At 34.6% G+C, this 24492-nt stretch overlaps 1 protein-coding gene across 17 annotated transcripts in view; it reads left to right on the top strand.

Moving 5' to 3' along the window:
* Sec24CD (COPII coat complex component secretory 24CD) overlaps positions 1-21869 on the top strand; it is a 33671-nt gene extending 11802 nt beyond the window's left edge. Inside the window, exons 13-29 of one of the 17 annotated variants that reach the window (XM_080148763.1) lie at positions 486-586; positions 978-1054; positions 1999-2081; positions 2747-2847; positions 7746-7856; positions 8872-8950; positions 9996-10090; positions 14543-14596; positions 16219-16322; positions 17084-17255; positions 17772-17844; positions 18653-18739; positions 19598-19677; positions 19893-19992; positions 20543-20929; positions 21423-21535; positions 21686-21869. In XM_080148763.1, the coding sequence (XP_080004889.1) occupies positions 486-586; positions 978-1054; positions 1999-2081; positions 2747-2847; positions 7746-7856; positions 8872-8950; positions 9996-10090; positions 14543-14596; positions 16219-16322; positions 17084-17255; positions 17772-17844; positions 18653-18739; positions 19598-19677; positions 19893-19992; positions 20543-20644 (1419 nt within the window). In that variant the 3' untranslated portion in view covers positions 20645-20929; positions 21423-21535; positions 21686-21869. Of the gene's footprint in view, positions 1-485; positions 587-977; positions 1055-1998; positions 2082-2746; positions 2848-7745; positions 7857-8871; positions 8951-9995; positions 10091-14542; positions 14597-16218; positions 16323-17083; positions 17256-17771; positions 17845-18652; positions 18740-19597; positions 19678-19892; positions 19993-20542; positions 21562-21685 lie in introns of all 17 variants that reach the window. The other 16 variants (XM_080148766.1, XM_080148768.1, XM_080148764.1 and 13 more) reach the window with 16 other exon arrangements.
* The last annotated feature ends 2623 nt before the right edge of the window (positions 21870-24492 follow it).

Genomic DNA, 24492 nt, shown 5'->3' on the forward strand with positions numbered 1-24492 from the left:
ATATTAGGTGTAATACATTTTCTGATTACCTAAATAAGTTCAATTTAATAAAGTGGGGTAAAAAATAGACTTAAAAATTATTTGACATTGACGCACTTCTAAAGGAAGTTATTTTTATATTATTAACTCACACCTATGACAAGGTATTCTATATCTAGCCATTTAAATGTTCAATTTATCAAATATTCTTATCAGAATGGATATAGTGTGAGATTCTAACATACACTGATAAAATGTTTCTCCCAACTGACTAATGTAACAAATCCAACCCCCCCCCCCCATCCTTATGACTTTACCCTATCCCCTCCCCTCCTCCCTTGAACATGGAGGACAACGATAGCAACCCAAATAAACGCCAAAAATTCCACTGGACCAAAAGTTAATTAGCAAACGAATAAGATGAACTTTAAGTATCAATGCAATGCATGTAATAAACAGTTTAGGGTCCCCTCCCTCCCTGCAATTACATTGATTTTGTTTTTAAGGCTGGCAAAGAGGCTTTTCGTGCAGCAGGTTGCTGTGGCAAGCTCATTGTCTTCCATCATAACCTACCCGTTGCAGAAGCTCCTGGCAAACTTAAGAACAGGTACTATTTGTTATCTGCAGAACTCCTTAGAAGAAAAAGCTAAAAAAAGGATTTATTAAGTCTTTGACCTTACACCAGATTATCATGTACTCTAATAAAATGAAACTTGTAGCTGGCTAAAATAACAATACCCCCGATTCAACCCCTTTACTCCATCCCCTCCTTTCCTAACGGATGAACAAACTAACCAATGAATTATGTCCATGTTGGCAACCTATTTTGACGACAATTTTTCCCCCTTTTATATCCACATATATTCTACATCCATAACTACTTATCTTCCAAGGAACTTTTAAGAGTTTAGATGGTTAAAAAGTTTAGCCACTTCTAGTTTGAATCAACGAATCAATATACTATTCTTATCTTTCTATTAATGATTTTAACTTTTCAGGGACGACCGTAAATGCTTGGGCACTGACCGAGAGAAAACTGTTCTTACACCACAGACTAAATTCTATAATGATCTAGGTATATAAACTTTTGAAAATAAAAAAAAAACAGGATGATAACATCCATAATTAGCGAAGCGAAGTTAGAACGACAAAGCAGGTGGTAGTAAAAAGTAAGCATAATAGACAAAGGAGTTGAGGGATGGACTTACGAACATTTAATTTTATGAGGAAGAATGGTAAAATAATCTAAATCCATCCATAGTCTTACTTAAGTCTAAAACTAAATAGCATAAAACCTTTTTTGGGACGTATGAGTACCTTCCCTACAACGGTGAACTAAAGGGGACTATCCACGAACCAGAGCAAGTGATTCTAAGCATCTTCCAGCATTGACCCATAGTATTTTTTTAATTAATATACTAGATTTATGTTTAATATTTGCTTTATCGACTAAAAAGTTAGGTTTCACTATGGTTTTATATGAAAAAAACTTTGAAATGTAAAGCAATTTTTAAAGCAATATCATCAAATGCTTTGTTGAGTTCAAAAGACAAAATAAAATAACACTGCAGAAAAGCATCAAATGTTGTAAATTGCAAAAGTACATTAATTAAACTATATACAAGTTACCAACGCTTTTTCTAAATATACATTTTTAATCACAATAATTTTTTTTGTGTAAAAGCTTTTAAACAACAGTTTGAACCCATCAAAACATTCGATGATATTGCACCAAACAATGCAATTTCAAAGTTTTTTTCATATAAAACTATGGTGAAACCTAAGTTTTTAGTCGATAAACCAAATATTAAACATAAACCTATTATATTCACTAAAAAAATACTATGGGGCAATGCTGGAAGATGCTTGGAATCACTTGCTCTTGTTCGTGGATAGTCCTCTTTTATGTAGGAATTATAAATCCCCTTTTCTTTCTTAAAAATGGATATTTTCTCTTATAGGTACCCAGATAGTTAACTTTGAACTCCTTGTTTTGGACACTTATGAAAATATTTTTAGGCCAAGAGTGCGTTGGTGTGGGATGCTCAGTAGACCTCTTCCTTTTCAATAATGCCTACATTGATGTAGCCACAGTTAGTCAGGTAATAGTTATTTATCGCATAGTTTTATAGACAACTTTCCGCGGATAGTAAAATGAAAGATTATAAGATTTGAACCAGTTTTGTAAGCACTGAAGGACCGGAATAACCAAACTGGTTTTAATTTTGTGATTTTTATTTTAAATTTCGTAGATAATTGTCTGTAATACGATGCTATACATATTTCCATTATGGCTAAGAACCGGTTCTAATCCAGCGGATATTAATCGCTTTCGAAGCGACACTGGAAACTAAAATATAGTAAAACTCATCTTTTCAATAATGCCTTTGCCTACATTGATTTTGTTACAGTTAGTCAGGTAAACAGAAAAATTGTTTACATCCCCAATGATGGTTAATAAACTTTCCCCTTCTTTAGATGAAAATTATTGATGAAAAAAATTTACACTGATAGTTAGAACCAACTAATCAATTTTTGATTAAAGTTCCTAAACGTATGAAGCAAACAAATGAATGAATTTGTTTTTTTTTAAATATTTTACTCTTTAATGTCTTTTTCTCGAGCTATGTAAATCCAGATTGTTTTGATGCTTTGTATTGCCAGTAAAAAATCTATGAACGTTTGGCTACTAGCACTTCTCAATTTCAGAAAAAAATAGTATAAACATGCCAGATCTCGTCCGATACCTAACCCTTTATTTATGCAGGTAAGCAGGCTGACAGGCGGGCAGGTGTACAAGTATACATATTTCCAGCCAGATCTGGACGGTCACAGGTTCATCTCCGACCTCAGACACAATATTTCAAGGTTAGCTAACTGTCAGGGATATAAAGGGATAAGACAATGGCCAATAAATTGATGTACATTAGGGCGGGTTCATATTGGAATTAGACAAAGGGGGGATGTGCAACAGATAAAACAAACTTAAATAAAAGGAGGATGTGCTTAAGGACCATTTGGGCAGGGGGGGGGGGGGTTTACTCGAGAACCCTTAGAGCTAGAGGGAGCTAATTTTGGATTTAAGCTTCTATGGGGCCAAAGTTACTTTTAAAATTATCGTCGACCCCCCACCCCCCCCCCCAAAAAAAATTTTTTTTGGGGGGGGGTAAAATTTTTTTTTATTGCATTTCTCGCCGAATTAGGCAATTTGGAATCATTTGAGACCATGTTATTTTTTTCAAAAATTTTTTGCCTTACAAGCAACCCTGCGGGGGGACTTTTTTTTTCAAATTCTCGTTTATGAAGGTATATCTTAAATACAGTATGCTACTCTCTTAGTTTTAGAGATAATTGGATGAAATCTTTTGGGCTGGGTCACTAATTACCCCAACTATTGGTATCTTTTAAAAAAAAACGGCTGCGAGACCGCCGCTCCCGCCGCCCGCCGCCGTTTACCGCCGCCACCAAAAAAAATTTTTTTATTGCATTTCTCGCCGAATTAGGCAATTTGGAATCATTTGAGACCATGTTATTTTTTTCAAAAATTTTTCGCCTTACTAGCAACCCTGCGGGGGATTTAGTCATTTCTTTCAAATTCTTGAAAAAAATAACATGGTCTCAAATGATTCCAAATTGCCTAATTCAGCGAGAAATGCAATAAAAAATTATTTTTGGTGGCAGCTGTAAACGGCGGCGGGAGCGGCGGTCCCGCCGCCGTTTTTTTTAAAAGATACCAATAGTTGGGGTAATTAGTGACCCAGCCCAAAAGATTTCATCCAATTATCTCTAAAACTAAGGGAGTAGCACCCAAAATAAAAGTCGAAACAAAATTGTAAGTAAAGGGGGGGGGGGAATGTGGTGACTCGTCACACGACATACCAGCAATGGGGGGGGGGGGGGGAAATGTGGTGACTCGTGCCACGACATACCAGCAATTTTATTTTGGGTGCTACTCCCTTAGTTTTAGAGATAATTGGATGAAATCTTTTGGGCTGGGTCAGTAATTACCCCAACTAGAGGTATCTTTCAAAAAAAACGGCGGCGGGACCGCCGCTCCCGCCGCCCGCCGCCGTTTTCCGCCGTCACCAAAAAAAAATTTTTTTTTGCATTTCTCGCCGAATTAGGCAATTTGGAATCATTTGAGACCATTTTTTTTCAAATTCTCGTATATCAAGGTATATCTTAAATACAGTACTTCTCCTGTGATTTTGAAGATATTAAAACAAAATCTTTTTAGGTTGGTAAGTAAAAAATATTTGAATTAAGAAAACGGCGGCAGGACCGGCGGGACCGCCGCTCCCGCCATCCGCCGCCGATTTCCGCCGCCACCAAAAAAATTTTTTTTTGCATTTCTCGCCAAATTAGGCAATTTGGAATCATTTGAGACCATGTTATTTTTTTCAAAAATTTTTCCCCTTACAAGCAGCCCTGCGGGGGGACTTTTTTTCAAATTCTTGTATATCAAGGTATATCTTAAATTCAGTACTTCTCCTGTGATTTTGAAGATATTGAAACAAAATCTTTTTAGGTTGGTAAGTAAAAAATATTTGAATGAAGGAAACGGCGGCGGGACCGGCGGGACCGCCGTCCGCCGCCGTTTTCCGCCGCCAACAAATTTTTTTTTTTCATTTCTCGCCGAATTAGGCAATTTGGAATCATTTGAGACCATGTTATTTTTTTCAAAAATTTTTCCTCTTACAAGCAGCCCTGCGGGTGACTTGGTCATTTTTTTCAAATTCTCGTATATCAAGGTATATCTTAAATTCAGTACTTCTCCTGTGCTTTTGAAGATATTGGAACAAAATCTTTTTTGATGGGTCAGTAATAAATATTTGAATAAAAAACGGCGGCGGTACCACCGCTCCCGCCGTTTTCCGCCGCCAATTTTTCTTTGCATTTCCCGCCGCCATTTTCCGCAGCCGTACCTCTGCCATTAGTTACTGACCTAATTCGGCGAGAAATGCAAAAAAAATTTTTTTTGTTGACGGCGGAAAAGTCCCCCCGCAGTGTTGCTTGTAAGGGGAAAAATTTTTGAAAAAAATAACATGGTCTCAAATGATTCCAAATTGCCTAATTCGGCGAGAAATGCAAAAAAAAAAATTTTTTGGTGGTGGCGGAAAACGGCGGCGGGCGGCGGGAGCGGCGGTCCCGCCGCCGTTTTTTTTGAAAGATACCTCTAGTTGGGGTAATTACTGACCCAGCCCAAAAGATTTCATCCAATTATCTCTAAAACTAAGGGAGTAGCACCCAAAATAAAATTGCTGGTATGTCGTGGCACGAGTCACCACATTTCCCCCCCCCCCCTTTATTTTGGGTGCTACTCCCTTAGTTTTAGAGATAATTGGATGAAATCTTTTGAGCTGGGTCACTAATTACCCCAACTATTGGTATCTTTTAAAAAAACGGCTGCGAGACCGCCGCTCCCGCCGCCCGCCGCCGTTTACCGCCGCCACCAAAAAATTTTTTTTTATTTCATTTCTCGCCGAATTAGGCAATTTGGAATCATTTGAGACCATGTTAATTTTTTCAAAAATTTTTCGCCTTACAAGCAACCCTCTGGGGGATTTAGTCATTTCTTTCAAATTCTCGAAAAATATAACATGGTCTCAAATGATTCCAAATTGCTTAATTCAGCGAGAAATGCAATAAAAAATTATTTTTTGGTGGCGGCTGTAAACGGCGGCGGGCGGCGGGAGCAGCGGTCCCGCTGCCGTTTTTTTTAAAAGATACCAATAGTTGGGGTAATTAGTGACCCAGCCCAAAAGATTTAATCCAATTATCTCTAAAACTAAGGGAGTAGCACCCAAAATAAAAGTCAAAACAAAATTGTAAGTAAAGGGGGGGGGGGGGAATGTGGTGACTTGTCACACGACATACCAGCAATTTTATTTTGGGTGCTACTCCCTTAGTTTTAGAGATAATTGGATGAAATCTTTTGGGCTGGGTCACTAATTACCCCAACTATTGGTATCTTAAAAAAAAACGGCTGAAAGACCGCCGCTCCCGCCGCCCGTCGCCGTTTACCGCCGCCACCAAAAAAATTTTTTTTATTGCATTTCTCGCCAAATTAGGCAATTTGGAATCATTTGAGACCATGTTATTTTTTTCAAATATTTTTCGCCTTACAAGCAACCCTGCGGGGGATTTAGTCATTTTTTTCAAATTCTCGAAAAAAATAACATGGTCTCAAATGATTCCAAATTGCCTAATTCGGCGAGAAATGAAAAAAAAAAATTTTTTTAGTGACGGCGGTGGGAGTGGCGGTCCCGCCGCCGTTTTTTTTTTTTACAGATACCAATAGTTGGGGTAATTAGTGACCCAGCCCAAAAGATTTCATCCAATTATCTCTAAAACTAAGGGAGTAGCACCCAAAATAAAATTGCTGGTATGTCGTGTGACGAGTCACCACATTCCCCCCCCCCCCCTTTACTTACAATTTTGTTTTGACTTTTATTTTGGGTGCTACTCCCTTAGTTTTAGAGATAATTGGATGAAATCTTTTAGGCTGGGTCACTAATTACCCCAACTATTGGTATCTTTTAAAAAAAACGGCAGCGGGACCGCCGCTCCCGCCGCCCGCTGCCGTTTACAGCCGCCACCAAAAAAAAAATTTTATTGCATTTCTCGCTGAATTAGGCAATTTGGAATCATTTGAGACCATGTTATTTTTTTCAAGAATTTGAAAAAAATAACATGGTCTCAAATGATTTCAAATTGCCTAATTCAGCGAGAAATGCAATAAAAAAGATTTTTTTGGTGGCGGCGGTAAACGGTGACGGGCGGCGGGAGCGGCGGTCTTTCAGCCGTTTTTTTTAAAGATACCAATAGTTGGGGTAATTAGTGACCCAGCCCAAAAGATTTCATCCAATTATCTCTAAAACTAAGGGAGTAGCCCAAAATAAAATTGCTGGTATATCATACCAAAACTTGGGGTAATTAGTGACACAATCAAAAAGATTTCATCCAATTATCTTTAAAACTAAGAGAGTAGCATACTGTATTTAAGATATACCTTCATAAACGAGAATTTGAAAAAAATGACTAAGTCCCCCCGCAGGGTTGCTTGTAAGGCAAAAAATTTTTGAAAAAAATAACATGGTCTTAAATGATTCCAAATTGTCTAATTCGGCGAGAAATGCAATAAAAAAATTTTTTACCCCCCCCCACAAAAAAAAAAAAAAAAATTTTTTTTGGGGGGGGGTGGGTGGGGGGTCGACGATAATTTTAAAAGTAACTTTGGCCCCATAGAAGCTTAAATCCAAAATTAGCTCCCTCTAGCTCTAAGGGTTCTTGAGTAAACCCCCCCCCCCTGCCCAAATGGTCCTTAAGCACATCCTCCTTTCTGACCGAATTTTTTTTTTAAATTCAATTTTGAAATAAGACCACTTAAAATGTAGGTATTTCATTAATAAAAATATGCAAAGACGACATTCAAGTCATCTCAACTTATTATCTCAGTTCCTATTAGTGCTAGAGGGTTAAACAGTTTTGTGCATTTCCCCAGATTGATAATGAATTTCCGACTATACTATTTTATCTTTTCTTAGTTAACTTACTTCAAGATACGGTATATTGGGTAATTGCCACATTGGTAGGGGCTACATGGGTTTGGCATAGGGAAAAAAAGATTTTGAGATATCAATAGTTTAAACCTTTGAAATCTCCTTAATATCTTTCTGTATTAAAAGAATTTTTCAATGCTTACTCGTCATTTATATGGCCCTTTAGACATTTAAAACGGTGGTCTCCATAAAGTTTTATTTTAGGCCTATTGCATTTGATTCTATACTTCGTGTAAGAACCTCCACTGGTGTTAGACCCACAGATTTCTTTGGAGCATACTTCATGTCCAATACTACAGATATGGAGCTAGCTAGGTAATTATAGACTTCTTTGGAGCATTCTTCATGTCCAATACTAAAGATATGGAGCTAGCCAGGTAATTATAGATTTCTTTGGAGCATACTTCATGTCCAATACTACAGATATGGAGCTAGCTAGGTAATAATAGATTTCTCTGGAGCATACTTCATGTCCAATATTACAGATATGGAGCTAGCCAGGTAATTATAGATTTCTCTGGAGCATACTTCATGTCCAATACTACAGATATGGAGCTAGCTAGGTAATTATAGATTTCTCTGGAACATACTTCATGTCCAATACTACAGATATGGAGCTAGCTAGGTAATCATAGATTTCTTTGGAGCATACTTCATGTCCAATACTACACATATGGAGCTAGCTAGGTAATTAGATTTCTTTGATATGACCTCGAAACCAATTTATATACGCTGGATCAGAACCTGTTTTAAGTCATACTAAAAATTAAATTATGTATCGTAAAACTATACGTTTTCCAACGAATTATAAAAAATAATGATTAATGCCGATTTTGTTGGCCTGGACCCTCTGCCAATAAAATTGGAACTAATTTTATAAGTTTTTATTTTACTATCCGCATAAAGGTGTCTATATACCTACGATAAATATATATGCGATAAATAACTATTGTTACAATAGCTGGCATCCAGGCACCATGATAACTTATAAGTCTTACTTAAAACTGATTTATATTAGGATTTTGTTTATAGTTAGTCCAGAAGCGTGTAGAAGGGGGATTATGGGGGCAGAGGGAGAATACGCCCATGTGTTAACCCCCCTACAGTACACCCATCTCGAAAAAAATGTATACATCCACTTATTAATTAATTTTATTTAGAGTAATCATTATATTTTAATATTTAGTGTGAATTCTGATGCTGCAGTACAATAGAGATAAAACAATAATATTTAGAGTAATCATTATATTTATATTTAGTGTAAATTCTGATGCTGCAGTGACAATAGAGATAAAACAATATTTAGAGTAATCATTATATTTATATTTAGTGTAAATTCTGATGCTGCAGTGACAATAGAGATAAAACATGACGATAAGATAACAGATGAGGATGGTGTCTACGTTCAGGTAGAAATGTTTATTTAGATTACTTTTAGACTTTGCTAAGCATTCGATGGTAATACGTGGTTAAAAAGGGAATAGTAGCTTTTTAAAAATTGCATAAAATTGGGAGTAAGCTTCCAGTCAAATGAACTTATTAAGTCTTAACTGTTCTTAATGTTGACCAAACGCATAGGATAATTAAACACATATTGAAAAACAGTTTGACCTAATTTGCGCATTTGACTGGAAGCTTACTCACAACTTTACCCAATTTTAAGTAATATGTCAAATATCAAAAATTGCATTATTTTAACGTATAAAATATGATTTGATATTTATCAATTCTAGTAACCAGTTATAGAAAGATCACATTTTGTACGTGTTAAAATAGCAAATTTTTTCTACAACAGTCAGACTGTTCAAAGTTGCACATTTAAAAGAATTTGAATAAACTTTTATTAGTGAAGCTAGTATATAATTCAAAATGTCAAATTATTTTTTCTTCTCATTTTTTAGATGTACGGCGGAATTTTTTATAAATATTTTTATATTCGGTTTATAATTTTATTAAGTTTGTTGTTAAAAAAATGTTAATATTACCTATAATATATTTGAAAAGTTTCGTGATTTTCTATTTTATTTTATATTTATGACCATAGTCAATATATGAATATTTTGTTCTTCGCTTCCTTTGGATGTTGTCATCCTTGTTTTAAAGGGGTAGTTTCACGAAATGCATTTGAACTTAATTTAGTGAACCGCATATTTTATCCTGGTTAAATGGTTAAACTACATTAATATGGCATATATTTGAAAGAATTTCAATTTTCTACCATGTAGTTTTAAAAATATCAAGACTTGAAAATCTTCTTTTTAAATTGCATATTTCACAAAAAGACAATTTTCAAGTCTTGATATTTTAAAAACTACGTGGTAGAAAATTAAATTTATTTCAAATATATGCTATATATACCTATGTAGTTTAACCCATTAACTAGAAAAAAATATGCGGTTCACTAAATTAAGTTCAAATGCATTTCGTGAAACTACCCCGTTGCTTATTGTTTAGGCTGCATTGTTGTACACAAGTGTGAGCGGTCAACGTAGGCTGAGAATTATGAACATCGGCTTCAACGTCAGTGACAACATGGGCGAATTATACAGGTATTAACATTAAATCACTACCGACGCTCATCATACTCAGGGAGTAAGGGAGGGGACAATGGGCAATTAATTCAATATAAGAGTTATCAAAGAAAGGGCATGAAATCCAGTTTAATCCAATAAATTTGTGGAAAATTATAAAGGGATTGTTAATTGAATAATATATTTCCATAGCGTCATGTAAAGTGAAATCACAACTTGTTTTTGATGAAATATATTGAGGTTTTTTGGTGTGATTTTTATATTAAAAGATTATTAGACCCGGCCAGCATGCAATGGGACACTTTGGCATAGGTACAAGAAATGAAAATGGAGAACTTTTACTTGAATTCTGTTTAAATAATGATATGGTTGTAGGAGGTACATTATTCCAACACAAAAACATTCACAAATATACCTGGACAACACCTGATGGACAAACAAGAAACATGATTGACCACATTATGATCAATAGAAAATGGGTCAATTCAATGCAAGACTGTAGGAGCTATAGAGGAGCCGACATATTTAGTGACCATGAACTAGTTGTCAGTAAGATTAAATTAAAGCTGAAGCGTACTGGCCATGATAAAAAGAGTGAGATTGGTAGACAATATGATTCTTCAAGATTAAAGGACCCTGTGATAAAGAATGAATTTGTCTTAAAACTCAGAAATAGATTTCAAGTCTTAGAGGACCTAAATGACGAGACTGAGATCACATGGACTTCAATTAAAGAAAACTTTCAATCTACTGCTAAGGAAATCCTAGGACACAAGAAACCAGAGAAAAAGGACTGGATCTCTGAAGAAACATGGATCAAAATAGAAGAGAGTAAGAAGCTCAAAAACAAAATCCATAATGCTCAACATTTGGCTGACATGAGCAATTTAAAAGCTGAATATACTGCTAAAGACAAAGAAGTCAAAAAGTGCACAAGGAAAGACAAGAGAGATTACATTGACAATCTGGCTGAAAAGGCCCAGAGAGCAGCTGACTTTGGTAACATGAAAACAGTATACAACATAACCAAGCAATTAAGTGGCAAATATAGCAAAAAGAGTGGTGAAACTATCAAGGCTAAAGATGGTAAATTACTCACTACAGAAAAAGAAATTGCTGAAAGGTGGAAATCACATTTTGAAGAAGTGTTGAACAGACCTGAACCAGAAATTACTGCTGAACCAGGACATGAAATAGACATAATTATAAGACCACCAACTATTCAAGAAGTTAAAGCTGCTATACATAGCCTAAAGAATGACAAAGCACCAGGACCTGACTTGATAACTGCCGAAATGCTTAAGGCAGACATAGATATTTCTGCTAGGACTCTAACTGATCTTTTTGATAAAATTTGGAGGCAAGAAAAGATACCAACGGACTGGTCTAAAGGTATAATCATAAAACTACCTAAGAAGGGAGATTTGAACAATTGTGATAATTGGAGAGGAATTATGCTGCTTTCTATCCCAAGCAAGGTCCTATGTAAAGTTATTTTAAACAGAATTGATGAGAAAATTGACAATAAACTGAGAGAAGAACAAGCTGGATTCCGTGCTGGAAGGGGCTGTGTTGACCAAATTTTCACCCTTAGGACAGTTATTGAACAATGTGTTGAATTTAACAAGCCACTTCACGTAAATTTTGTTGATTTCTCTAAGGCCTTTGACTCCATACACAGACAAACACTCTGGAAAATACTAAGAAGTTATGGTATACCAGAAAAGATGATAATTATGATAACTAAATTTTATGACAACTTCCAAGCCTGTGTTTCAGTTGGAAACAATAAGACATCTGATTTCTTTAAAATAAGCACTGGAGTTAGACAGGGATGCATTTTATCACCTATTCTATTTATATTGGTCATTGACTGGGTGATGAAGAAAACCACAGAGGACAAAAAACGTGGTCTCCAGCTGGGCATACTAGGACACCTAGAAGATCTGGACTTTGCTGATGACCTGGCACTGATTTTAGAAACAATTAAAAATCTACAAGCTAAGACAGATAGACTAGTCAAATATGCAGGACAAGTCGGTCTCTTTGTTAATGTCAAGAAGACTGAAATTATGAATATACCTACAAACCCTGATCAAACTATAACAATAAATGGTGAACAATTGAAACAAAGCAACAAATTCACCTATCTGGGGAGTGTTATCAGCAGTGAAAATGGCTCAAAAGCTGATATTAAAACCATGATTGATAAGGCTAGGGTTGCTTTCAACAGTCTACACAACGTTTGGAATTCAAAGAAACTTGCTCTGAAAACAAAAATCAGACTTTACAACAGTAATGTGAAATCAGTTCTTCTCTATGGAGCGGAATGCTGGAGAACTGTGAAAACTGAAACAAATCAACTTAATGCATTTCACAATAGCTGCCTAAGAAGAATTTGCAAAATATTTTGGCCAAACAAAATATCAAACCTTGAGCTGTATGCTAAGACCAAGTGCAATAGTATTGAAGCAGAAGTGAAATATAAAAGACTAAGGTGGCTAGGACATGTGCTCAGAATGGAACAAAATAGGTTTCCAAAAAAGTGCTTAAAATGGAACCCCACCACTGGTAAACGTAATCGGGGACAACCAAAAATGACCTGGAGGCGGAGCACTGAAAAGGACCTCTTTAATTTAGAATTAACATGGGGAGAAGCTGAAAAACTTGCCAAAGACAGCAGGAATTCATGGAGGAACAAGGTGTCCGTATTCTCTGGCCTTCACAGTCAAAAAGAGAGATGCGACTGATGATGATGATGAGACCCGGCCAGCTGCTAGCAAGAATATGACTGCCCCTTTTTATTCTGTTTATTTCCCTTGCCCCTTGCCCCCACCTCCCTTCTCCCCGTCTGCTACATTCCTAACTAACACAACGAGTGTTTATTTCCCTTCCCCCACTTCACTTATCCCTTCTCCCCGTCTGCAATATTCAAAACATACATAACGAGTAGCGGCATTCTATGCGCAAGTCCCCAAACTCAGTCAGAAACTGCTAAATTCTTGCACATTCCCTTTAAGCCAGTCCCCAAAGTCCATTGTCCTCTCCCTTACTCCCTGCATCATACTACCCTTATTAATATAGGTTTTGTGATGGGGATTGAACTGTAAATTATACAGTATGACCCTCGAAAAAGTATTTTTAAGCATCTGCAGCCCTTATTTCTCAATGAATTATTAAAAAATGCATATGTCCTTGTTCTCCATAGTATTCCACGTAAGTAGATATAAAAATATTTTTTTTACCTCCATTAACACCAGAGATTTTTAGTGCTAAAGTTTTGAAAAAGTGACTGAGGAAAAAGTAACTTTTAACATGAAACGATTTTTTTAGCAAAATTAAGCTAGAAATCCTTTTATTTTTGTTACTAGCAGAAACTTTATACAAAAATGAAATAAAAAATTTAGTTTTTGAGTAAAAAGCATTTTTTTACACATATTTTTTGAGTCTTTTTAGTTTAATGATATTTTGAAAACCCTACTTATTAGGCAAAATTGTTTAAGATTAAAAAACCAAATAAATCTCTATGAATATAGCAGGAAAATTGTTTTTGTTTCACAATCCTAACTTTAATAACAAAAAAGTTATAAAGAAAATAAAAATAAAACATAATGATTTTTTAGTCTAAAAAGCTTAATTTACCCCCTATTAAATAATTGAGATGTCAGAAAAGTAGGCGGAGCAACTGTCATAATTAATCCTTTTCTATAAATAAGGGTTAATAAATAACTTAAAATTTGCAAATAATCAATTCATTCAGTAGTATTTTTTGCCATTAAAAATTTATATTTTTTTGTGGAATAAAAAAGAAATATTTAGTTAACTTTTTTTTCTTTGTGTCTCATTATTCAGTTGCCAGAAAAACATAATATAACCATCCAAAAAATAAGAGAAACAAAAAAAAATTCTTTTTCTCAGTCACTTTTTCAAAACTTTAGCTCTAAAAATCTCCGGTGTTAATGGAGGTAAAAAAAATATTTTTATATCTACTTACGTGGAATACTATGGAGAACAAGGACATATGCATTTTTTAATAATTCATTGAGAAATAAGGGCTGCAGATGCTTAAAAATACTTTTTCGAGGGTCATACTGTACTGGTAGATTAAGTTTTTTAACACCATCTATCATAAGAGTTCTCTAATAAACTTTGGGAACTTATATCAATCCTTGATTGGTTGGTTCAGAATAGCAGTGTCCAAATTTTTGCCTCAAATAGTTTCATTTGCAGAAGAGGTAGTTTCAAAATTAAACCAACAGAAAACTTTATCAATCGATAAAAAGAATTTCATCAATGCTCTAGTTCTTCAATATTATTTTATGCCCTTATGAAACACTATCGTCTGTGTATAAGAAAGTACATTGTAAAGGAGAACCCTATAGGTCCAGCGTCTAGCCAGATTATTCGGTACAGACAGACAGATACATAGACATCCTGTTACTTTTATATAAGGATTTGTGTTCATTTTAGAAACTGTGATCTGGACACAATGGTCAACTTCTTTGCCAAACAGAATATTTCAAGGTAATGCTATTTTTTAGATTTTAAAGGGATTGTGAACGTAAAAATTTCTCATCTGATTATCAAATCTTAACATTTACTAAGCACATTTCACTACACTGATCAACCAAAAATGTCCTATTCACAAAAATATCCAGAAATAATGCCTTGATTTTATGGTATTTTGAGAGGGAAAAAGGAAAAAACAGGGAAAATCTGAACGTTTTTGTTTCTTATAATGTTTGTAGGGATATTTAACTTGTCATATATAGTTGAAACAATTTACTTACTGTTAAGGATTTATTTTATGCTATAAAATTGCCAATTCGTTTTTTTATAACGTAATAATTAGGTAATAAAGACATATTTTAAATTCGTATTATTGACAAAAAAAATACCTCACTGTCTACAAAGGGTTGAATCTCATAGGTTATATAAAATAATAATAACCTTTTTTATTGTGTTGAACAATAAATAACCCACTTTGGAGAATTAGTTTACACTTTTATCAGACTGTTTATAAAGAAATATTGCGTCTTTATTATTTACAAATTTGTAATTAAAGGTGGGCGAGAGATGGGCCATTTAAAGTTAATTGGATACTAATAAAAAACCTGTTTCTGGCTTTGTTATTGTATTTGGTTTTCAATAAAAAAAATATTGCTTATTTTATCAATTTCTAAGTAACTATACATTGGATTAAAGCAAGGATTATGTTAAAAGTCAGCTTAACTGTTAGGAAAAATCTAGAACTATGTGAAAAAGTTTAATTTTAGCTATAATGGGAGAAAAAAGCAATTTAATGCACATTTTATATAATACGGAAAATTTCTTCCTTTCCCCGTACTTTATAAAAATCGTCGGAAAAAGCCGTTTTTTAAGCAAACAAAAGCGCGTTTTGCTTTATCTGTGAGATATTATGAATGAGATAATGTTAAGATTTGATATTAAGATGAGAAAAATTTACGTTCACAGTCCCTTTAAGGGGTTTGCGAGATTTGCAAATTTGCAACTTTTTGGGAAATTGAAATGAACTGAGCCAAAAAATAATAAATAGCAGTGGTATTTCTCATAAATGTAAGTAGCATAAACGTGGATATTGGGATAGGGGAAAAGTTTTCGTCAATTTGAGTTGCTATTTCCCCCGTCATTTATTGGTCAGTTCGTTTATCCAGTAGGATGGGAGGAAATGGGGAAGATCTTTAATTTATCCCGCTACAAGCTTCGCTTTATTAGAGTACTAGCGGTTTTGCCCCATGAGGTAATTTTTAAAAAATGAAAAATTGGAGGTGCACTCACTATTTTTCGAACAGCGAAAAGAAATGGAATTTTTTTTTGTTTTTTTGGGGGGTTGGTGGTGTCTAACCCCCCAAGAAAATAGCCTAAAACCACCACAGGACCAGTAGGTATATTCTCTGAAGAGTAGAATCCTATCGGTTCAGTGGTTACCGAGATCTTGAGGGAAAGACAGACAGACGGACAGACATTATTCTACTTTGTATTATAGATATGATCCAAGTAATAATAAATCCATTTTCACATGATACTGTGGTTTAGCTATCGTTAAAATTATCGCCGTTGTCCTTTTGAAGTTTCCCTTAAATGAAAAGAGAAAAATGAAGGATCTAAAGTTACTTTTTTCCTAGGTTGATGGAGAGCAATCCTAAGCAAGTGAGGGAGAATATGATGCAGCAATGTGCCCAAATTTTAGCCTGCTATAGAAAGAATTGTGCTTCACCTAGTTCAGCAGGTAGTGTATCCATATTTTAGCCTGCTAAAGAAAGAACTGTGCTTCACCTAGTTCAGCAGATAGTGTATCCAAATTTTAGCCTGCTATAGAAAGAATTGTGCTTCACCTAGTTCAGCAGGTAGTGTATCCAAATTTTAGCCTGCTATAGAAAGAATTGTGCTTCACCTAGTTCAGCAGGCAGTGTATCCAAATTTCAGCCTGCTATAGAAAGAACTGTGCTTCACCTAGTTCAGCAGGTAGTGTATCCAAATTTTAGCCTGCTATAGAAGAATTGTGTCTCGCCCAGTACAGCAGATAGTGTATCCAAATTTTAGCCTGCTATAGAAAGAACTGTGCCTCACCTAGTTCAGCAGGTAGTGTATCCAAATTTTAGCCTGCTATAGAAAGAACTGTGCTTCACTCAGTTCAGCGAGTGTGTTCAAACATTTCAACTAATTATTTTAATAATCTACAGAAGGGGTTACTTTGATAATCATCATTGGGTGTATATTGACAGGAAAGGAGGTGACATAGGGCTGTTTATTACACTAGTTCTCAAAGTCTTATAATAATGTTTTATTATATTTTTAATTAATTGGTTCATTTAGTTTAGTGTCTAAGCGTTTCAATCACTAATTGTAATCTACAGTAGGGATAATTTTATTTATCATTGGGGATGTGCATCAATTTATCGGCCATTCACTTATCCCTTTAGATACTTTCTGATCCTTTTAGATCCCTGGTATATTTTATATCTATTTTTTTATATTTTGTTTGTTTAGGCCAACTAATCCTGCCCGAATGCATGAAGCTGTTGCCCTTGTACACCAACTGTCTGCTCAAGTCGGACGCTATCGCAGGCGGCAGCGACCTGGGCTGCGACGACAGAGCCTTTGCTATGAGCTGTGTCAGTAGTATGGATGTCACCAGCAGTGTGGCTTATTTTTATCCAAGGTAGGAGAGGGAGGGGACTTAGGGTTGTTTATTACACTAGACCCCCAAAGTTTTATAATAACTCTGGGGACTTTTTTTCTAATTTTGATTATTTGGTTTATTTATTGGTTGATTTCTTGAGTGTCCAAACGTTTCAACTACTAATTGTAATCTACAGAAGGGCTAACTATGTGTATCATCAATAAAGATTGATTTTTAAGCCATTGTCTTATCCCTTTAAATCCCTGGAAGTGATCCTGTCATATAAAGTAGTAAATTTTTTTGTGTTTGAAGTTAAAGACTTTGAGTTCTCCATTTTAGGAAAGCTTCACTTAGGTTCTGGGAAAGTTTTAGGCTATTTTATTTTTAGAAAGATGTTTTATCCTATATTTTTCAATCTTTTAATACAGAGCCTTTAGTTGTTTTGGGCGCAGCAACAAGTACTGAAAAAAGTAATGTGTAATGCTATCTAAGATCTCGTAAAACGCTGGGTTAATATATTATTTATTGACTGAATTTAAATACAAATTTGTGTAGGTTGATTCCTTTGCATGACGTGAACCCTGAAGAGAACAATGTTCCACAACAAATACGTTGTACGGTTGATAAGGTAAGAATTTAGAATCAGTATTTCATGGATTTTTCATTTATGTTGGAAGATTTTTGTTTTTTTGATAAACTATTAGTAATATTAGTAATGATTCTTGGGACAAATACAGCAAACCTAAGTATGAAAAAGATTTCAATTTCGTTTTATTCCTCTTTCATTAAATCTTTATTCGACGGTTCAAACTAGCAGAGTCTAGGGAGGGTGTCCCATAGAGTAGTGGTTAGCGCATTACGCTGTGGTTGGGAAAATCCGAGTTCAAGTCCCCTCATAGATATTGCACTTGGATGACAAATACTGTTGCAATTTGTCAGAATATAATCACGCAACCTTCCCTGTGACGCCCTTAGGTTGTAAGGAGGGAGATTTGTAGGAAGTTAGGATCCTACCTATCAAGCAACTGTAATCGTGCTTTCCCTCGTCCATGCTCCTCATTCATATGAGAGTGCCATTAATTAGGGTGGCTTAATATGGAACACCTGCCAAAACTCTAGGCCAGGGTGATGTAATTATTGAGTAGCTTCCACGAGAATTGCGGGTCAGCATTTAATGTAACATAGAATACACTCAGCTGTGCGCGAAGCTTACCAATCTAGGATTGGTCAAAGGATTCTCACCTCCAATCTCCTCGTGCATCTGAATCCTAACTTCAGACAATCAAGGCTACATACATACACACAGCAGAGTCTAGGCATTTTTTTTCATTAATTTTTATTCAAGGGGTAATCATTTTAGGAGATTTACACGAATCATCCATTGTCTAATCCCTTAAGATTCCTTATTTTTGGGTTTGATTGAATTTTTTTTCTAGTTAAAAGATGATGGGGTGTATCTACTTGAAAATGGAGTTCATATGCTTCTGTACGTTGGTCTGGCGGTCAACCCTGCCTGGATACAGGTATAGTTTTGTTGGTCTGGCGGTCAATCCTGCCTGGATAAAGGTATAGTTTTGTTAGATGTTGGTCTGGCGGTCAATCCTGCCTTAATACAGGTATAGTTTTGTTAGTAACTTGTCTGGTGGTCAATCCTGCCTGGATACAGGTATAGATTTGTTAGTAGTTAGACTGGCGGTCAACCCTGCCTTGATACAAGTATAGTTTTGTTAGTAGCTTGTCTGTCGGTCAACCCTGCCTGAATACAGTTAGTCTTGTTATTAGCTGGTCTGGTGGTCAATCCTGCCTGGTTACAGGTATAGTTTTGTTAGTAGGTGGTCTGGTGGTCAATCCTGCCTGGATTGGATACAGGTATAGTTTTGTTAGTAGCTGTTCTGGTGGTTAATCCTGCATGGATACAGATATAGTCTTGTTAGTAGCTGGTCTGGTGGACAATCCTGCCTGGATACAGGTATAGTTTTAGTGGTAGCTGTTCTGGTGGTCAACCCTGCCTGGATATAGGTTGTAAAATCTTGTTAGTAGCGAAGCAACATTATAACTTTCTGTATGTAATACTTTACATTACGTTACTCTCCCATTAAGATACACCTTCAACCTGTACATTTTGATTTAGTAGAGAAGCTACTCTTTTAATTGTCTTTGTATTTGTTAGTAACGTTCACTATTTAATCATCTTATCAGTCTAAATTAACTGTCAACCATAACACTTCATGTGTGGTGCATAATTCTCCCTATATTTTACTTTCCCTTTATATGTCTTCCTTTCTGTATTTATATTTCTCTATCTCACCCTCTCTTTCTCTCTCATCCGTTATACCTTTCTTTCTCTCTTTCTAATTTTACTGTATTGTCTTTATTTTCAGGAGGTATTTGGTGTACAGACAGCTGCTCAGATCGACATTGACAGAACAAAACTTGTCGACAGAGATAATCCTCTTTCAAGGTATGCTCAGTGTCAACATATAGTTGTTCAATTCTATTGGTTTCGCCCCTACATTCAAGGATATCTACCGCCATTCATTATTTGGTCACCTTGATTGAATTTTTGTTGGTTGGCTTCAAGTTTTAATCTACGGAAGGGGATGTACTGTTGTACATCAATGTATTGACTTATCCCTTTAGATCCCTGAATGTAATTGATAATGTATTTTCTACTAGGCGAGTAACTGGAATCATTGCAAGTATCAGCGATAACAGACCAAGATCAATGAAACTGACCATTGTCAGACAGAGGGACAAGCTGGAGATTGTATTTAAGGTAACAAATACATTTATTACCCTGGCCTAGATGGTCAATTAAGAAACAATAATCCGAACTTTAGAAAGGGGGTCATTTTTTCACGTATTTTCCGTAAAGTTGGATGTAAACTTTTAGTCAAATGTTCATATTAAGACAAACTGTTCTGAATTATGACCAATAACACACAACTTTACAGAAAATACGCGAAAAAATTACCTCTATATAGCAAATATAAAGAAATGCTTTCGATAATTTCAAAATGTAAATTATACTGGTACCATCTTATTCGTTGGCTTAAAAACTAGGGGGCTTGTATAAAATCCTGATTGGTTGGTATAATTTAGTCCAAACTTTCCATTAACTTTTTTGATAATTTTGCTGATTGTATTTGGGGTAGGATATAAATTTATTAAACGTTGTTTAATCTTTAACTTTTCCTGAGAATGTCATGAAGATGATTTTTTTTATCTTATCAAGGCGGTTTTAGTCTGTTTTGTATGAGTTTAATCCCTTGAAAACATTCATTTAAGTTACCTACTTAATTTATTTAAGATTTTCTTATTTTCAGCACTTTTTGTGTGAGGATAGATCCGTGGCCAGTGACAACAGTTTCTCCTACGTGGATTTCCTCTGCCACATGCATAAAGAAATTCGCGCCATTTTATCCTAAATCAGCTGATGACAGAGCAGTTGGCGCCAATTTTTAAATTTGGCGCATTTTCTACCTAACAATTTATATCTACGCGAAAACATTTAGTAAGTGAACGTGAATTATAGGTTATATAATACAAATTATTCTAATAGTTGAATTTATTTAATAATCCTTATTTATGTAACTTTTACTGATATTTAAAACCAGTGTAACTCTAAAAGTTAAATTTCCTTGTAATTTATTTTATTGATAATCGTATAAAAATTAAACATTCACATTAACGGTTAATTTAGATGCACTATGGTGTAATTTTGCAGTAGATTTTATACATTTTATAGGATCACGAAAAACTTTATTTAAAATCTTAAAGGTCATAAGTAGCAAAGCTACTTTATTACGAAACAAATTTTTGCTAAGTTAGGCCTGTAAGGCCTTAGTTTACATTAAACAATTCGCTTAGCATTTTACTCATTTTTTAAAATCAAGCATGTCCTATCAAGGTTTTATTTTGATTAACTTTTTAATAGTTATTTTTATTCATCGTATTATAATTTCACTAAAGTTACAGATTCCTCGGATATAAAAATGAAAATTATAAGATTAAAACCAATACTGTTATTAGCCCTGTGACGCGAAAGCCTTGGCAACAAAACTTTAATTTTTTATTTTAATATCTGCGGATAGTTGTCTGTATTACGATGCTATACACGATTTTTCAGTATGACTGATAGCCGGTTCTTATTCAGCGGATATTAATCGGTTTCGAAGCCATACTGGATAAAATATGGTTCCTAAGTTTTAAAATGAAGCATGTGAATTTAGTATTTGGTTTTGATAAATTTTGAATAATGTACATAACTGCTTTTTATTTATTTATTGAAATTTTATTAGTTTTATAGCTAGATTATGGTTTTCTTTACTTTAATAACCTTACAGTATGAGTAATTGCTATTTTTATTTCAGTTTTTCTATTTTTTATTTAAAATAAGTTTTGATGATTTACAATTATTAGGCTTTCAATAATTCATTTAAATTAAAGTAAAAAAATCATAAATCTAGTTATTACATTGCTTTTATTATTTTGTCAGTCAAATTGATCATTTTTATGAGGGCTCGCCAGCCGGAGATAAGCCGCCAAAAACTGCCGAGCCCTGGTTTTCTTAAACATCAGTTGAATGTGATGAAATAATTTAAATTCTTTATGTTTTTATTTATGGAGACTAAATATATTTTATCTGTATAATTTTGTCTTTTTAAAAGCGTAGTTTTTCCATGATTGCGTTCAGTTAGTCCGTTCGTAAAGGATAGCTCTTTTCGTTAGTTTAGGCATGATAGAAATATCCAAATCATTTGGTTTTTGGACTATGGATTCCTATTACATAAATGTACTATGATATAAGCGATGCATCTCTATAATAAAGTCCTAAAAATAATATTATATCCTTTAACACTAACAGTATCCTGTAATTAAGCAGTATTGTAACAAATTTACTTAGAATCTTGTTAAGAATTATACTTTTATTTTCTGCTTATTCGGTTCTGCTGACACTCTACAGTGAAGTTTAAATGTTCATTTGTCCTATCATTTCTGATACGTCATTTTTGATAGGTTTCGGAAGTACAGCTTTAAATTCATTTTTTGACTACATCCGGCCAAGGATCTTATGGGATAAGACAATGAACCATCAAATCATGTACATCTCCAGTAATTACAGGAATTACATCACAGAATTACTCAATCTATAAATTGAAGTTAATGGTTGAAAAGTTTGGATATTAGTCTGGAACCAATTAATCAAAAATTTGAAAAAAGCATTCAACGTTTTGAGCAACCCAATGAGATGACGTGGTTACAAAACTTTGGGTACCAGTGTAATTTACAGCCAAGTGTCTCCTAATTCCACACATCTGCAGTGAAAAGGGAATGTGATTCTGACAAACAATTCTAAAGGAAAATTTCCACACAACTTAACTCCCTTCCCCCCCCTTCAATTACTTGGAAAAAAAATACTTCCACCTTACTTTAAAAGGTTTCGTGATTTTTTGTAGAATTGATTGTTAGAATAGCTACCCCGGCCCTGCACATCTGTAAAGTCAACTCTAATTAAATACAGCTACGCTTACAGTGGCTGTGCCTTTAAATAGTTGGAACAATAAATATAGAATATATGTAGGTATTATGAATTTATGACGGAAAACTTTTTTCATGTAGGTTGCTAACATGGACATCGTTTATTGGTCAGTGCGTTCATCCAGTAGGAGAGGAAGTGTAAAGGGGATTGATGGGGGAAATCGATAATTTAGCCAGCAACAAGTTTCACTTTTTTGATTAAAGAACATGATATTCTAGTGTAAGATCCAAGTAATAAAAAATCCGCTAGTTAAAACCCTAATTTTATTTATGACCCTCAAATTATTATTTAATCTACAAAATGGGTTATTTTGTTTATCTTCCTTGCAGGAAATTTATGTCAATTTATCGTCCATTGTCTTATCCCTTAATATCCCTGCCTAAGAAATTGAAATCCAAGTACCCAGGGGGTAGCTTTTCTAACAGAAAATTCTACAAAAAAAAATCACGAAACCTTTTAAAGTATTTCATTTAACTCAAGAGGGGTGGGTAAGAAGGGGAAGGGGGTTGATGGGAAATTTTCCATTAGAATTGTTTGTCAGAATATCATTCCCTTGTCCCTGTAAGTACCTAAAAACTTCTTTTTCGAAGAATAGGAAAGAAATTTTCATGAATTATTCTTTATGACAAAATTATACAATTTCAATGAACATAAAGCAGGGAAATCAAGGGATAAGACAATGAACAATAAATTAATTTACATACCCAATAAAAAAAGTCAGAATAGTTATTTCTCGCATCGTATTATAAACGGCTTTCCGCGGATATAGAATGTACAATTATGAGATTAAAACTAGTTTTTTTTAGCCCCGAGGTGACGAAGTCACCGGCTAAAAAAACTAGTTTTTATCTTATGATTGTACATTTCTATATTCGTAGAAAGCTGGATATAATACGATGCTAGACATAGTTTTTTCGTATGGATGAGAACCGGTTCCTATCCACCGGATTCGAATGAATACGAGAAATTAATATATATGTTTCTTTAGTTTGAAACTGGATACTTATCATCTACCAGAAGGAATATGTAAGACTCAGCAAGCCGTAACTTCACATACGCTAGGCTAAGTAATTTTCTCGTATTCATTCGAATCCGGTGGATAAGAACCGGTTCTCATCCATACGAAAAAACTATTGTCTAGCATTGTCCAGCTTTCTACAAATATAAAAATGTAGAACTATATCCGCGGAAAGCCGTTTATAATACGATGCGAGAAATAACTATTATGGGATTTGGCAAGTTATTTTAAAAAGCGAGAAGCTTTTCTATAATTTGGGTTAGCCCGTACTTTCGTCTGTAACAGTTAGCTTTTTTCGTGGAACGGTTAGCTATTTATTGATTTAGACTCATTAGAGTTATTCTGTCGATTTCAACTTTGAATGTTGATTCCTATAACAGTTAGATACGATTGAGTAAGCGTGGCAACTCCAGAAAGTCCGTACATCCATTGAAATCATGATTATTACAACAAGGTACAAAAGCGAAGCATCTCTTTAAACAAGTCCTACTAATGTAGCTATGTACTTAAATAGTTAACTGCTTAAACAGTATCCTGTATTTAAGCAGTTTTGCAACAAATTTCATTAAAATATTGTCTCGACTTATAAATATATATTCTGCTTATTCAGTTCTGACACTCTACAAGTGTCAATGTTTGGTTTTTAGAGCTTCGCTTTAATGGATGTTGTAATCCTTGTTATATATTTCTAATGTCAGTGTTCTCAAATTCTTTGA

The sequence above is a fragment of the Acartia tonsa genome, chromosome 14 (assembly GCF_053477335.1).
Source record: "Acartia tonsa isolate MP-2025a chromosome 14, ASM5347733v1, whole genome shotgun sequence".
Classification (NCBI taxonomy): domain Eukaryota; kingdom Metazoa; phylum Arthropoda; class Copepoda; order Calanoida; family Acartiidae; genus Acartia; species Acartia tonsa.